The 14,496-nt window shown below is 37.3% G+C and overlaps 1 protein-coding gene across 1 annotated transcript in view; it reads left to right on the forward strand.

Annotated features, from left to right (window-relative positions):
- cacna2d1a (calcium channel, voltage-dependent, alpha 2/delta subunit 1a) overlaps positions 1 to 7,215 on the forward strand; it is a 110,778-nt gene extending 103,563 nt beyond the window's left edge. Inside the window, exon 34 of the mRNA XM_013910913.1 lies at positions 2,283 to 7,215. Coding sequence (XP_013766367.1) covers positions 2,283 to 2,405 — 123 coding nt within the window. The 3' untranslated portion in view covers positions 2,406 to 7,215. The remainder of the gene's footprint in view (positions 1 to 2,282) is intronic.
- The last annotated feature ends 7,281 nt before the right edge of the window (positions 7,216 to 14,496 follow it).

Raw genomic sequence — 14,496 nt, forward strand, 5'->3', positions numbered from 1 at the left:
GCTCACTCGTTAACACTTTGTCATTATTTTCGAATGCTCGATCTTGTTCGTAACTCTTGCTTCTTTTTCCCTTGATGTTTCAAGTCTTGTCTCCTCCCCCATTTTCATGTCCCTGCTTTGTTCCACTATTTTATCTTTTTCCATTGCTTTTCCACACATTTTCTCACCTGCTTCTCCTTCTTATTTTATATCACCATCTGACTTCACCTTCCCAACTTACATGCCTGTCCTTAACTGACTTTGAACTTCAAGCCATTCTCTTTGTATTATTCCCCATCAATCATTATCTGTCTTCAAATGTCTACTGGTTACTGATGTATCCGGATGCTAGCAAAAACAGACCGCTCACCTATCATCTACATCTAGATTTTATTTTCTTTTGCCAAAAAATATCAGGGGAATTCATTTATCCAAAGTTTTCCAGTCAAGTATGAAAAAAAAACATCCTGATACCGTTTCATATTTTGTGACCACATGTTTGATACCTGCATAGCTCATTTAGGGCGTTTTCTACGCTTCATTGTCCTTTGTTAATTCTGTTGTACAGTTGTAAGAAACCTGCAACTGTCAAGCTTCCAACTGTCACATTGCACATACATTTAAGTGAAGCCAGAGGTAGAAAAATACAGGATTTAGTCTGCAAAAGGAAATGTGACCAGCCACAGTGCTGTGCAAAAGTCATGAGCCACCCCTCATTTATATTTTGCAAGGACAAGGGAAATGGGTACAGTGATTTATTGAAACAGGTGCAAACATAAAGGGAAATAGAGTATGGCAATTCTTGAAAGTCGTTATTGCCGCCGTTATTCTTAGCCTGAACCCTCTGAGGCAGCTTCTTGGAATTTCTTGAAGTAGTCTTCAGAAACACTTCTCCAGACTTCTTGAGGAACATTCAAATATCTTCTTTGGATCGTGCCTGCCTTTTGTTCAAGAAGTCAAGATGCTCCTACCCTGCAGAGCTCCAGACTCTGGGGAGGTCAGTTTCTGACTGATAGTGTTCCATTGCGGGTTTTTCTAGTCAGGTATGCTTTTACTGTACTGCCGATGAGTTCAGGATCATTGTCCCGCAGACAAATGAAGCTGTTCCCAACGAGGCACTTTATATATGACGTTGTATGTAAGCATTTATGATTCCATCAGTTTTGATACGATTCCTAAGACTACTGGCTAAAGTGCAACTCTAAACCATGACAGACTAACTCCACCGTGTTTTACGCATGTCTGTCAACACTCACTGTTATACCCTCTCCCGACCTCTGAATGTATTGACGACACTTTGAGCAACAAATGGATTCGGCACTCCTTAAGACCTTTTTCAGTCCAGTTCTTGTGTACTTTACCATACCTTACCTGGATCAATTGAATGTTCACATTTTTTCTATTTCTTAAGAAGATAACTTTAAGATATTTTTTTAGTTAGTAGCTCTTTGTCCAAAGAAAGATTTTGAAAGACCTTCAGAAAAGCTCATTAACTATTGCTTGAGACTCACTTACAAAAATTACAGGAAAGCCTAGCTGCTCTCAGCAAAAGATAAATTAAAATAGGGCTGGCTCAAAACCTTTTCATAGTACTGAAAAAAGAAGTGACATCATCAGATTTAACCTGTTAGATAATGAAGCTCACATTCGTTTTTAAAATGAACACGCCAGTGCTGCAAAAAAATGCTAAGAAAAATAGAAAAACAGATGTAGATATGCTCAGCTGTTTGTTTAGCTTATGTATTTCTTTTCTTTATTCCCAAACACAACATTAGGAAGTAAAGCTCAGTTACTACTACTGTACTGGTCACACAGCAGTGATTTTTCAAAGCAACTGCACTCAAGGCAGTCTTTAGGTCCTTTTCAAGGGAAGCCATAAATATGTAAAAAGACATTCTGATAAACCTATCTTAGAGTTTTATATAACTAACGGCACAAGCAGCAGGGTAGTGAAATAATATTTTTAAGAGAAATACAGTGTTTATTTTTCTTCATCTGGTTGACTCAGCATATAACTGTCTATAAACATCATTTCTCCTTTTAAGCTTAAGTTACAGAATTCCTATTGGTGTATATATATCAGATTCAGTGCATTCAGAAAAATAAAGTATTATAAGAGTATGTACTTGTAATATATGTAAATGTTTTAGTGACTTTTTTTCTGTTACAAAAAGAGCAAAAGCAATGGAAAAGTTGTTGGTGGACTGCTGATATATATATACATACGTACGTACATATAGAGATAAATGTATTCTCTGTAACAAATACTAACTTTAGTTTCTTTTTTCCCTGCTTGCCACTAGGAAGATAACGCTGACTGCGGCGGAGTGTCCGGCCTGACTCCGTCACTGTGGCTAGTGCTGTCCCTTCAACTGCTACTGGTCTGGGTTGTGACTGACACCAGACACCATGCCATCCTATCATGACCTCCGAATAACATAATCCAACCCTGTATCTCCACCCCTTCGTATCTCCAACATGGCAACCAGCATGCAGCGCTGCCACCAAAATGATGAGCGCCCGATGAAAAGCGCTTTAAACAGACAAAAAAAACGTGAGCCCCGGGTTCTGCCAGTTTCTTTTGTATTATCAGCGGTTTCTCTTAAGGATTTCACCAGGGCACAAGTGACGAAAGAAATGCATATCAGAATATAATGATATGAAAGCTAGGAAAGACCTCAACCTATCTGTCCGTCATCCTTAAGTGGTGCCCGCCAGCTGAGATTAGAGGAATCCAAAGATTCGTTTTGATTGGCGAGTTTTTGTCTGACTTGGTTTCTTACAAAGAGACTCAACTGCCTTATAGTATCAGAGGGATTTGAATCACAATGGGTGGACTTGCTGTTTATTGAATATGCTGGGCAGTTATATTCACCACTGCCAGAAACAGCGCAGCCCTTTGCAAGAGTATATTTTGAATCGATTTGCAGTGGTTAGTTATTAGGTATTTATTGTTTTTTTGGTTAAGGAATTGGCCAAGATCAGAGCAAGAGATGCCAAATCATCACATCATCATGAGCTCTTGCCCTTCGTTTGCCTCATCTGGGTTGCTCGTAATAATATTGTCTCAGTCTGATTTTTAGGTAACATTACCCAGAGCATTTACACAGTGTCTCTGAGGACATTGTCTTCACTTCACTATGCTGTTCTTTAATGTAGATGCTGTTTTTTGCAGTGTGAAAGTCATGTTCATTGTTATGTTTTTGCACAAAAGCGGAACCTCCTACTGCCACAGAGTGCTTGTTTTTGAGTGTACAGATTTTGACATTGTAGCTGATCATATGGATTTTCTGCCTTGGTTTTGGATTGCCCCGGTAAAAACTTTGCTGCCATAGCACGCATAAACCAGTCAGGACAAGCTTGGCTGGTGTCCTGCACCTACTCAGTGGACAAAATCTCTAGTGCCATGTGGACTCTGTGACTCATACAAACCCCTTTTTAGACTGTGGCTGCTGAATGGGAAATGGTAATAATAGTATTTAATTATTTAAAGGTTATTTGACCGAAGAGTCAGGATATCATTCTGCTTTTTTTATTATAGCCACGATTTAAAAAAAAAAAAGAGTTACAGGAAATTTGTATTGAACATTTATGTCAAAATTTGGTCAAAATGAAGGGAAAAGGGGTATATTTGTATTCACTGCTGTCACTTTTTAAATTAAATGACTACTGTCGGCACTGCAATTCAAAGTGCAGCTGCTGTTTCTCTTCACGGTTTGATCTCCTTGCTGAAGAGCTGAACAGCCTTTATATCTGTGTAGTGGTGAAGTTGCCTCTGTCATATTTATTATACTGTGATATCAGCTACTATACAAGAGCTTCATACTATCACTCTGGCTGATATATCAGTTTCTCAACAAAAAAAGTTCATCCTTTTTCATTTTGTGTGCCTTCTTCTCATATTTATTACATATATTAAAAATACCTACATAATCCATGTGATGTGCTGATACTACTGTACATGGTTTTATTAAATTTTTGTGATTGTAATTGCCAAAGAGAGAACAGTAAAGTACATTTCTTTATGAAGGGAAAAAAGCGCTAATCAGTCGAACCACTGCTTTAAAGCAAATATATCTGCTGTAAAAACAATAACAAATTTCACAGGGCCAAACTGGATTCCTATCAAAGCCAAATATCAATGTCAACGAATGAAAAACACTTCATGAATTTTGAGAAGAAAATATTTTGAATATGCAGTATGTGGAAAACCACTTGCTGCAATTATACAGCTCATTTGCCTACTTATACACAGACTTCAAACTTGGATGTGATTGTTTGAAACAAGTTTTAAATCTTTAAGATAAAACTGCCATTTTTACATAAACAAGCTGACTTGACCGTTTGTTTTGTCGATGATTAATATTTATGACTTTAACAAGAACCAATCACATCATTTTAAATAAAATAGGACGTGTGTGACGCCTTTCATTTAGAAGTTGGTCATATCCCAGGGTTGAGACTTTTTTTTTTGTTCCTTGTTTAGTAACATGAGATAGTTCGGGATGTGTACTCTGTGGTTAAATGTGAAAAATGCTTTCATGCTGAGCATTCACACCAAATGTTAGATTTGAACATTAAAACAAATCAACAATTATTTGTTTATGGCACTCGAAATGTTAACAGTGTAGGAAATTGTGGACGCTAGGAAGCGAGACTGAGGAGTGCGTCTTTTTGTGTATACTCCATAAACACTGGCGGATGTTTCCAGAGAACTACTTAATTCTGTGGGGAAGTTGAAAACCACACAATTTAATCTACACGTATCACATTACCACTAACATTCACCCTCTTCAGAATCCTTTTGTTGGCTAAACAATTACATCACAATGACTTATGTCAGTTTTTTGTGTGACGCATTTCTGCAAGTCCCGTCAAGACATACTAGCTCTTCTGGCTTCTTTTGTGGCAAAGCTCCACCGGCACCACCACCAAAACCATCATTGTCAGGAAGTTTCGCAAAGGAACTTTTTATTTCCAATGTTTTCCTCTATCTTTAACTATAATCTTCCAAAAAAAATGTGGTGAAAATAACAATGGCATTTATGCTCTGCATTTATTAACCCTTACGAATATCAAGTGCCATATCCAGTAGGTCTTGTATTCTCTTGTGGAGAAGCCTATTACTATAACATTTATGCAATGTTACAAAGGCAAGATACATTTCAAATTGTTTCAGTGTGCTGCATGGTATTCCTGCTTTACTATGTAATGATAGAAAGCATAATATACTGAGTGTCCGGCATTAGTTCGTGATATGTTAAGGTATGACCAGCTAATACTGCCGTCTCTTGAGGGGACAGCATTTGGCTCTGCTGAGGAACAAAAGAGAACCAGATAGGTAAACATGTTTGAAATCACTATTCAGTCTTTCTGATCGATTCAGACCATGTTGTTTACAATTATTTAAGGAGCATGCCAGTAATTTAGCTCATTTACTACAATTCATGAGTACTTTATCCAATTGCCAGTAGTTTTCCAAACCATGTTGCAATGTTTGGTATTTCAACTATCAGGTGAACGCAAACTGATGGCACTCAGAGGATTAAGCCTTCTGGCTTTGTTGGTCTTTTGACTTTAAGAGCTCACGTAAATATTTTACCAATAAATATCCACAGTGATTAGATTGAACTGGACTCTGAAGCATCATGGGCATAGTCTTTACTGAGTTCACTTCCTTTTGCACCATTCATTAATGGGCTTTAGCCACTGGATGGGTAGACATGGACATTGGTGTGCTTGTCCCCTAAAATGCCTTTTGACTTTTCTTTTGGCAAACCCTGTCTCAGTTTGTTATTTGGAGGCATGGCGCTTTATGTGATAATTTGTCACTGACAAACTATCCACTAAGGCCTCACCTCATCTTTACTGGAGTCAGCCTGGGACCATCAAACATCTTTGCAGTGTTGGGCCCTATAGAGGCATTTTTATTGCAACTGCCTGACAAATAATGCAGTTAATTGTGCTAGCAGCTGTCTGTGCTCCAGTCAGTGAGTGAAATTCACTCTATTGTATTTGTATATTTATTGCATGTATGCATGATACTTCTGCACTGTCCGTGCATGCACCTATGGTTAGCCATTTACATCCTTGTCCAAATATGGTAATATTCGGCTTAAAAAAAACTATCTGATGGACATGATGTGTCCCTCTGTCACTGATTTGAAGCAGGACCTTATATAGTGTTGGCTAATCAGTCATTTATATACCGTACATGGCTGTACTTTGTTTTTATTAGTAATTTGGAAATGTTACAGTGATAACACAGGAAATCACAAAGGAACATGGTAAACACAATACCTGCCAACATTAGCATGATACAATGGTGACTGTGAGCATGCTGCATATTAGTGTTAGCAGTTAGCTTAAGATATCGCTCTGCAGTATATTATCTTAAAGCAGCTAGTATTGCTGTAGTTATTTGTCTTGTCTTACCCCTACATTACAGACAGCAGTTAGTTTCCATGTGTTTGTATGAATATAAAATAGAAGAAACTTGATACTTAATGTAATGATCTTTAATGAATGTAAACCAATGTCCATGCAAGTGTTAACAAAACTGCAAAACAGTTGGTAGTGTAGTAACTCTAGTACTAAATGTTCTGAAGTATACATGAAATGTAGTTATTTAGCTAAAAATGCTGGCATGGTGATTCAGTCGCTTTGCTCAAAGAAGTAATTTGATCTGATGAAACGCTTCAACAGAATCCCTTTAGAGATGCATGGAAAACAATGGAGAAAGAACATAACCTCCACAGCCATCCAGATGTTTCATTCTACTCTTAAGTGCTAAAATCAGATGCTGTCACCTCAGGAATAATGTACTCTAGATGTGATATGAAGTGTTTTTGATTCTGTTGGTGCTCTTGGTGTGGATCGTGTGGGTTGGCCTTTTTATTTCTGGAACCTTTTGTGTGTATGCGTGTCTATTACCTTCCTGCCAGTCTGGCAGATGATTGATGGGCCTGTCGGTCAGTCTTTCTCTGCCTTTGTTTTTTACGGCAGGCCACCAAGTACTTCGACAGTCTCAGCTTCAGATGGGTCTAAGTGGGCCTCTCTGTCAGTCTCCCTTGATTGTGGTTTAGTATGTTACACTTGATTTTCCAGAGTGATTCATGTTAAAACAAAAAATGTACAATAGAAAAAAAGAACAATGTTTATAATCCTGGGAAAGAAAAAAGTTTTTGTTCATGTGCAAATAAGGTATATACAGAATAAAACTTTATCATTACTAGATATTCCATTGCGTTAAGACTTCTGGCTGATGACCTTTTCTTATAGAATGACTGTTTTTTTTTCCACAGTGGATCAGATTTCTGTTAGTAACTTCTGTCACTTTGCCAACGCACATTTCCCATCCAAATGTGTGTGAGAATGCGAAGGAAGCACCCCGAGTCTGCTCTCCCAGTGTCTAGCCAACATCAGAAACTTGCATCCAGCCAAAATCAACATTGTCCAAGAAAAGAAACGAAAGATTCTTAGGTCCATCCACATCTCTCCTCGCTGAACACTGAATTTGACTCTGCTACACATCCATTAACAAAGGCCCATAATGGTCATAAATTTAGCGATTCCTGATTTCCCTGTTGCACGCTGATCAAATGGTAAGTGAGTTTCTCATTAAGATGGTCCGATTTACACTTAAAACCTGAAACCAGCTGTGCACACAGTTTCAGAGCTACTATTCCTCACTGCCCCCCAAAGGCAAACTACAGGCTCATTTTACGCTTTATTATGGACGTTAAAACTAACCGTACTCCTGCACGGTGTGCTGCTGAAACATAAAGAATAAAGGGATGCTTTGGGGCATTTTTAATGAGACCAATTACAATGACTTTCTTCTTTATAATGCCCTATATTGTTGGTAGCACGGCTGGTGAATGACTACAAAGAGACTAATATGATTAAATTCTTGATTATGGTGTCAATCAAAAGTGACATTTTAGGCAAGTATAATTTGTACGTCTCTGCAGCAAATAAGAGGCGTACAAATTTAAAATAGAATTTATTATCATATTAAGACAGAGAAATTGCTAGCTCATAAGTTTCTATTTTATAACTGATGCATATTTTTCATCTCTGTTTTTAGTGCTTTCCCTTTCCTTAATGTACAAAAGATTTAGTATCATGCCTGAAAGCTGTATTTTCCAGTGACAGCACAGTGTCTATGTTGGACTCCATTGTTTTCCCCCTCCAAACTCTTCCTCTCCGAAAGTATTATTCCTTGTCTGTCACGGATGACTTGCGATGTCAACAGCACACGGTGGATTTCCTGCCAAGGGTTCTGGATTTCGCGTCTGGCAACAAGATGACCCTGTTGGTTTACACTAAGAGGTCACTCCTGTTGTGCTTTTGATTGTTATCCTAAGTCCCCGGGCTTGCGTCCCTCTGTCACTGATTGATATCTGGGCTGAAGTCCCAAAAGTAAAAGGCTTCTAATGTAAATATGAAGAGTTTATTATGTCGGTAATTACATTTGTAAGTATTAACAGTCCTCTCATTACAAGATATTTATTTTCCTAAAATGGGCTTTCCAAAGATTATAGAGACTGAATCGTATTTGTGCACCAAAGTGTACCTTTTAAGTGCTTTTTCTCCTTCATTTACATGCATGTCCACTCTTCAAACCCCTACTGTCCCTCTTCTCATCTAATGCTTACCCTCGCATTCCTCACCACACCAGATGAAGAAGATATAGTTTCATGGAAGTACTCTTTAAAGTACTGCCAGTTTTAGATTACCAAAGAATACATTCTCCACATGGATGCCGCTTTGTGCCCATGGACAAATACGCTGTCCACCACTGAGAAAGTCTTTTTGTTGTTGTTTGTTTGCTTTTTGCACAGATGTTTCAAACAATCCAACAGGCACACACTTATTGAGAAGGAAGAACAGCTCTGTGGGTTGGGGTTGGAAGAAACTGCATTTTGAGCTTCATCTGGCAACAAAGAACAAGAATAAGACCACCAAGAAATTGTTGAGGTTTTGTTTTATTTCCACGTCTCCTACTTTTTAGCTCTTTGTGTCATTTTAAAGGTTGTTACTTTGACTCTGGGGCTCAAGAGAGACATCTGTAACCACCCCAGTCCCAAATGAACTTCCTACCCTTTCATTTAAATTTCAAACACCTCATAAAGGCATTTGTTTGGCAAGAGCTCAAAACCCAATCACAACTGCTGCCATAAATATCTTGCGATACTTACAAGGCACCAGAGGATCTCATTTGGGAGAAGCTGAAATTGATATGTTTAGCATATCTTGTTCTTTCCTACAGAATTTGTGTTTTTTTTTTCTTAACCGCCGCATTTTTTATTCATAAAGGCTATACCCTGAGGGTCAGCAGTCAACTGCATGCAACTGCCTACGTTCTTGTGCTTTCTTTTTCTTTTTAAAGATATTAGATTACGATGAACGAGATTAGAGTAAAAGTATGGCTTTCTTTCATGGTGTTTAAGTAGTTCTCATGGCTCACGGTTTAAATATACGGACAAAAAGATGGCTTTTATTAAATAACAAATCATTGTAAATACTGACATGATCTGCTTTTAATTAACAGTTCTGATTTCTCATCACAGTCATTACTGTATGGATTCTAGAAAAATCCTTTCCCTTTAAGCTTCCGAAGGTCCCGTTTGTGTTGGTAACAGATTTTTTCTAAATGTTTTAGCTAAATTTGTTAGATTTCGTGTGTAATGTTTGCTTTGAAATCCAGGTGTGGCCTAACAGCAGCCAACTTTACATGATCTATGGTCCAGCACAAAATGGTGGTCTGTGGTTCACTTCAAGTCGAGCTGCGTTTTCCAGATGACTGCACAAGTTCTCTCTATGGGGTGACTGTCCTTCGCGAGAATGTGTTGCGTAAGAATTACACTAGGTAGGGAGGTGACTTGAAATCTGGAATACAGACGATATTACGCCATAAATGATCATTTCTCATCATTTCTATGGAATCAAAAATGTTTTGCACAATTGACTTCGGGTGTGATTTCTAGAAGCTGATGAAGCTGTAAGCACACTGGAGAACATCATAAAAGTTGAAACAACTATGAATAGTTTTAATTTTTCAGCTTTAACTATTTATTCATGCACTTACGTGCCCCTGTGGCCTGAATGCATGAAAATAAGGAGTCCTGTTTCTACTCTCAGGCATTTGTCACCTGTGTCACTAATTCTGTTTATAACTTCAATGAACAGAAGTCCTTGGTGTTGCAAAAGGGTGGAAGCTTTCTGGTTCAGTGGTTTCTTGCAAATATGTGGTTCTTCTTGCTTCGCTGAGCATTGACTTTCAGCTCATGCCAAGGCAGTTTGCAGCTGAGGATGAAACGGGAGATGAAAATTAGCACCTTGAAATCCGAGACTGAGGTTCTCAGGCGGATGACATTTAAATGTTATTTGCAGAGGAGCCGCTGCTGCAAGTGGATGGGTTCAAGTTTCTTGCGTTTTTGTGGCGGAGGAGAGTGGAGCAGAAGATTGACAGGTGGATTGGTTCACCGTTTGCAGTAAATGTGAACGCTGCTGAATAACTTGAGAATCGAACCCGATAAGGTCACAAATATAAGCAGTGTAAATGAGCTTTCTTCTGAAGGGTGTTGGGGCTCAGACTTTGAATTAGGATCGAGATTGGTGATTGATGATTTGAGATTAGAGACTAGAGTTGCTCCCCCATGTTGAAAGTAGACCGCTGAGGTGGTTTGGGCTTCTGTCTATGATGCTTCCTGGGTGCCTCCTAGGTGAAGTGTTTTAAGGCCTTGGGGTGGACCTGAGGCCTCCCGGAGGGATCATATCTTTCAGCACACGTGCAAACATCTCAATATCCCTCTTGAAGACCTGGAGGACGTGGCTGACATGTACCAGGTTGGTTGAAGATCTAAAGCAGCCAAATGAGCAAAGAAATTATCAGAATAAATAAAAAAAAATTATTTTTTTTTAACAAACAACCTATAAGAACACAAATAAACCAAAATAAACAGATAATCAAAAATAAACAAACGGGTGTACCATCTAGTGTGTATATACACACACACACACATACACATACACATCCATATACTTAGACATACATACACATACCTACATACATATTTATTCGCCTATACCCTCATACATACTGACATATACATATATACACATAACAATTCAGAAATGTGGCATACATAATTACAGAGATTCAAACAAAATCGGGTCTCCTTGACAAAAAATCACTAAATATGTCATATTGGAGTCTATTAATGAAGGTAATTCTTTCCATTTTAAACATCCCATAAACAATCTCATACCAGTCATTTAGTGATGGAATTTTTGCACTAAGCCACTTCTTGGTAATAGTCTTACGGGCAGCCAGACTCAGAATACCATACAACAGCTTGGACGTTTTATCTACATTCATTGAGTATAAATATCCAAACAAAAGTTCATCCCAATTAAAGGGAAGTTGCATACTAAAAATGGTCTGTAACTCAGAATGAATCGATACCCAAAAAGTGTTGATCAATGGGCAGGACCAAAACAAGTGGAAGTGTTTTATTCCTTGGGCCCCACAGTTTCTCCAGCAGCTAGTGATTAGAATAATGTTTACTTTGTGCAGGAGTATTAAAAAACCCACAGAGACTCTTCCTACCAAAACATCTCCATATATTAGAACTAGAAATTCTCCACTGAAAAGCACACTGCTGATACCAAATGTCATTTGAAATTGCTGTATTTGTTTCCCTTTCCCATTTTTTTTTAAATGTAGGTAGTATTCCGCTTCTTAACCTCTTGTATACCCTTATACAGTCTAGAAATCACCTTGAGGCCGGGATCTGCCTGGTAAGCCTTGACAAATATATTCAAAACAGGTAGAGAGAAAAGATCTGTTCTCTTAGGTATAAAGTTATGTAGGTGATGCCTAATTTGAAGAAACCTAAAAAAATCCATTTTGATTAACTGGTATTGATCTTTTACTGATTGGAAGTCCATAAGAATTCCCTTATCGTAAAACATACAATATGCCATTAAGCCTTGTCCTGCCCATTTTTTATATCTTACATCTAACTTATTGGGTAAAAAAATCAAAATCAAAAGCGCACCATCTTAAAATCCTGGCCTCTTCATTCCAATCATTCTTATTAAGAAATTGTAACCAAAGTTTTAAAGGCAAGTTAGTCCATTGGTTTCCTTGATTAATTTGTTTTTTAATGAGTGTCACATCCCCTAAGCTTGCTTGAATTGGAAAACCTCTTAAGGCCACTGTTTCTGTTTCTATTTCTTTCCATCTCGCTTGGTAGTCTACATTACACCAACACACTAATATTATATTATTATTATTTATATTTCAGCTCAATATAACAATTGAGCTGAAATATAATAATCTTTCAAACATGGGAACCCCAACCCCCCTTTGTCTTTAGCCAACTGGATAGTTTGGTACTTAATCTGTGGGTTTTTCCCCTGCCATATGAACCTAGAGATTATTTTGTCCCATTCCTGAAATTGTTTATCAGTTATTTCAACTGGGAGTGTTTGGAACAAATAAAGCATCCTGGGCAAGATATTCATTTTATCTGTATCAATACGTGATTCAAAATTTTTAAATGCTAATAAGTTCCATCTTTTAGTATCCTCATTTATTTTATAACACAAAGGATTAAAATTTGCATTATATATCTTAGAGAGATCTTTAGTAATATTTACTCCAAGATACTTCATCTGCTCCGACTCCCAGTTAAAATTGACTTTAGACTTAATTTCCTGATTTGGCTTATAATTAAAAGTTAATATGTGAGTCTTCGATATATTTAGTTTATAACCTGATAGTGAGCTAAAGGTCTCCAGAAGTGATAACAGCTTGGGGAAAGTAATGTTTGGATTTGTCAAGTAAATCAAAATATCATCAGCAAACAAGGAAATCTTATGCTCTCGACCCATGACCTTGACTCCAGTAATATTATTGCTTTGTATAACACTTTGACTCAGGGCCTCTATGAAAAGAGCAAAGAGTGAGGGACTTAAAGGGCAACCCTGACGTGTCCCTCTCTGTAAATTAAAAACATTAGAAAGCACCCCGTTAACTTTAATTCTTGCCCTTGGTGATTTATATAGTGCTTGAATAATCCTGATAAACGATTGATGAAATCCAAACTTGCCCATGACTTTATATAGAAATTCCCAATTAACCCGATCGAAGGCCTTTTCAGCATCTAAGCTCATAAGGACCATCTGAATTTTATTTTTTCCAACATAATCAATAACATGTAATGTTCGGCGAACATTATCTTGCGTTTGTCTCTGCTTAATAAAACCAGTCTGATCCAAGCTAATTATCTGAACAAAAATATTTTCAATTCTTTTGGCAAGGATTTATGTGAATATCTTATAGTCCTGGTTAAGAACACTAATAGGGCGGTAATTTCCACAATCAAGCCTGTCCTTTCCTTCTTTAGCTATTAAGGAAATAGAAGCCTCATTCCAAGATGGGGGAATTACTCCCATCTTTAAAATATAATTGAATGATGTTCTCATCAAGGGAATCAATAACTCTTTCATTTCCTTATACCAATCTGATGGGAATCCATCCGGGCCTGGGAATTTATTAGGTTTTAATTTTGAAATAGCTTTTTTAATTTCAATTTCAGATATGTCCTTGATTAAGATTATATTCTGGTTTTCATTCAGCTTTGGTAAGCAAAGTGAGTCCAAGAAAGATATCATACCTTTAACATCCAGATTGTGTGTATAGTTCTTTTTAAAATTTTAGAAAAGCTAACGGAATGTCTTCCAATTTATACACAATGTTATTTGTTTGAGGATCCTTTATTTCATGTATTATATTTTCTGATTGTTGTTTTTTTAATTTATAGGCCAGTAATTTTGCAGATTTGCCTCCTACCTCATAGTATCTTTGTTGTAAAAAAAAAGCCATATTTTTTTGTATTTCACTTGAAAAAATTTCATCAATTTCATTTTTCTTCTTTTGTATTTCTAATTTCAAATTTATATCTGTGCTTATTTTATGGGCATCTTCAAGATATTGTAGTTGCGCCTGGAGTTTTCTTAAATGCTCATTTCTCTTCTTTTTTTAAGTTAGTACTGTAGCCTATAAGTTTTCCTCGTATAACCGCTTTTAGGGCATCCCATAAAATACTCGGAGAGACTTCTTCATTGTCATTTTCCGCTACATAATCTATTATATCTTGGCTAATTTGCTCTTTCAACGGACATAGAGTACTTGTATTTAATCTCCAAGATGTAACTCTTCTTTCGTGTCCAAGCACTACTTCCAGATACAGTGGGGCATGATCCGATAAATCCATCACTCCTATCCTGCAATTGACCACACTGTTAAAGTCTTTTTGACACATAAAGAAATAATCCAATCTAGAATAAAATGAATGTGGGTGAGAAAAAAAGGTATAGTCCTTCTTGATGAGGTTTAATTCTCTCCATACATCTATAAGCCCTAAATCCTTTAAAATTAATTTAATATTTTGGTTATTTTATTTAATCCCGGGGCGTGTGGGTTTGATGAGTCCATAGACG

Source organism: Pundamilia nyererei, unplaced genomic scaffold (assembly GCF_000239375.1).
Source record: "Pundamilia nyererei isolate P.nyererei 1_Seehausen unplaced genomic scaffold, PunNye1.0 scaffold00052, whole genome shotgun sequence".
NCBI classification, from domain to species: domain Eukaryota; kingdom Metazoa; phylum Chordata; class Actinopteri; order Cichliformes; family Cichlidae; genus Pundamilia; species Pundamilia nyererei.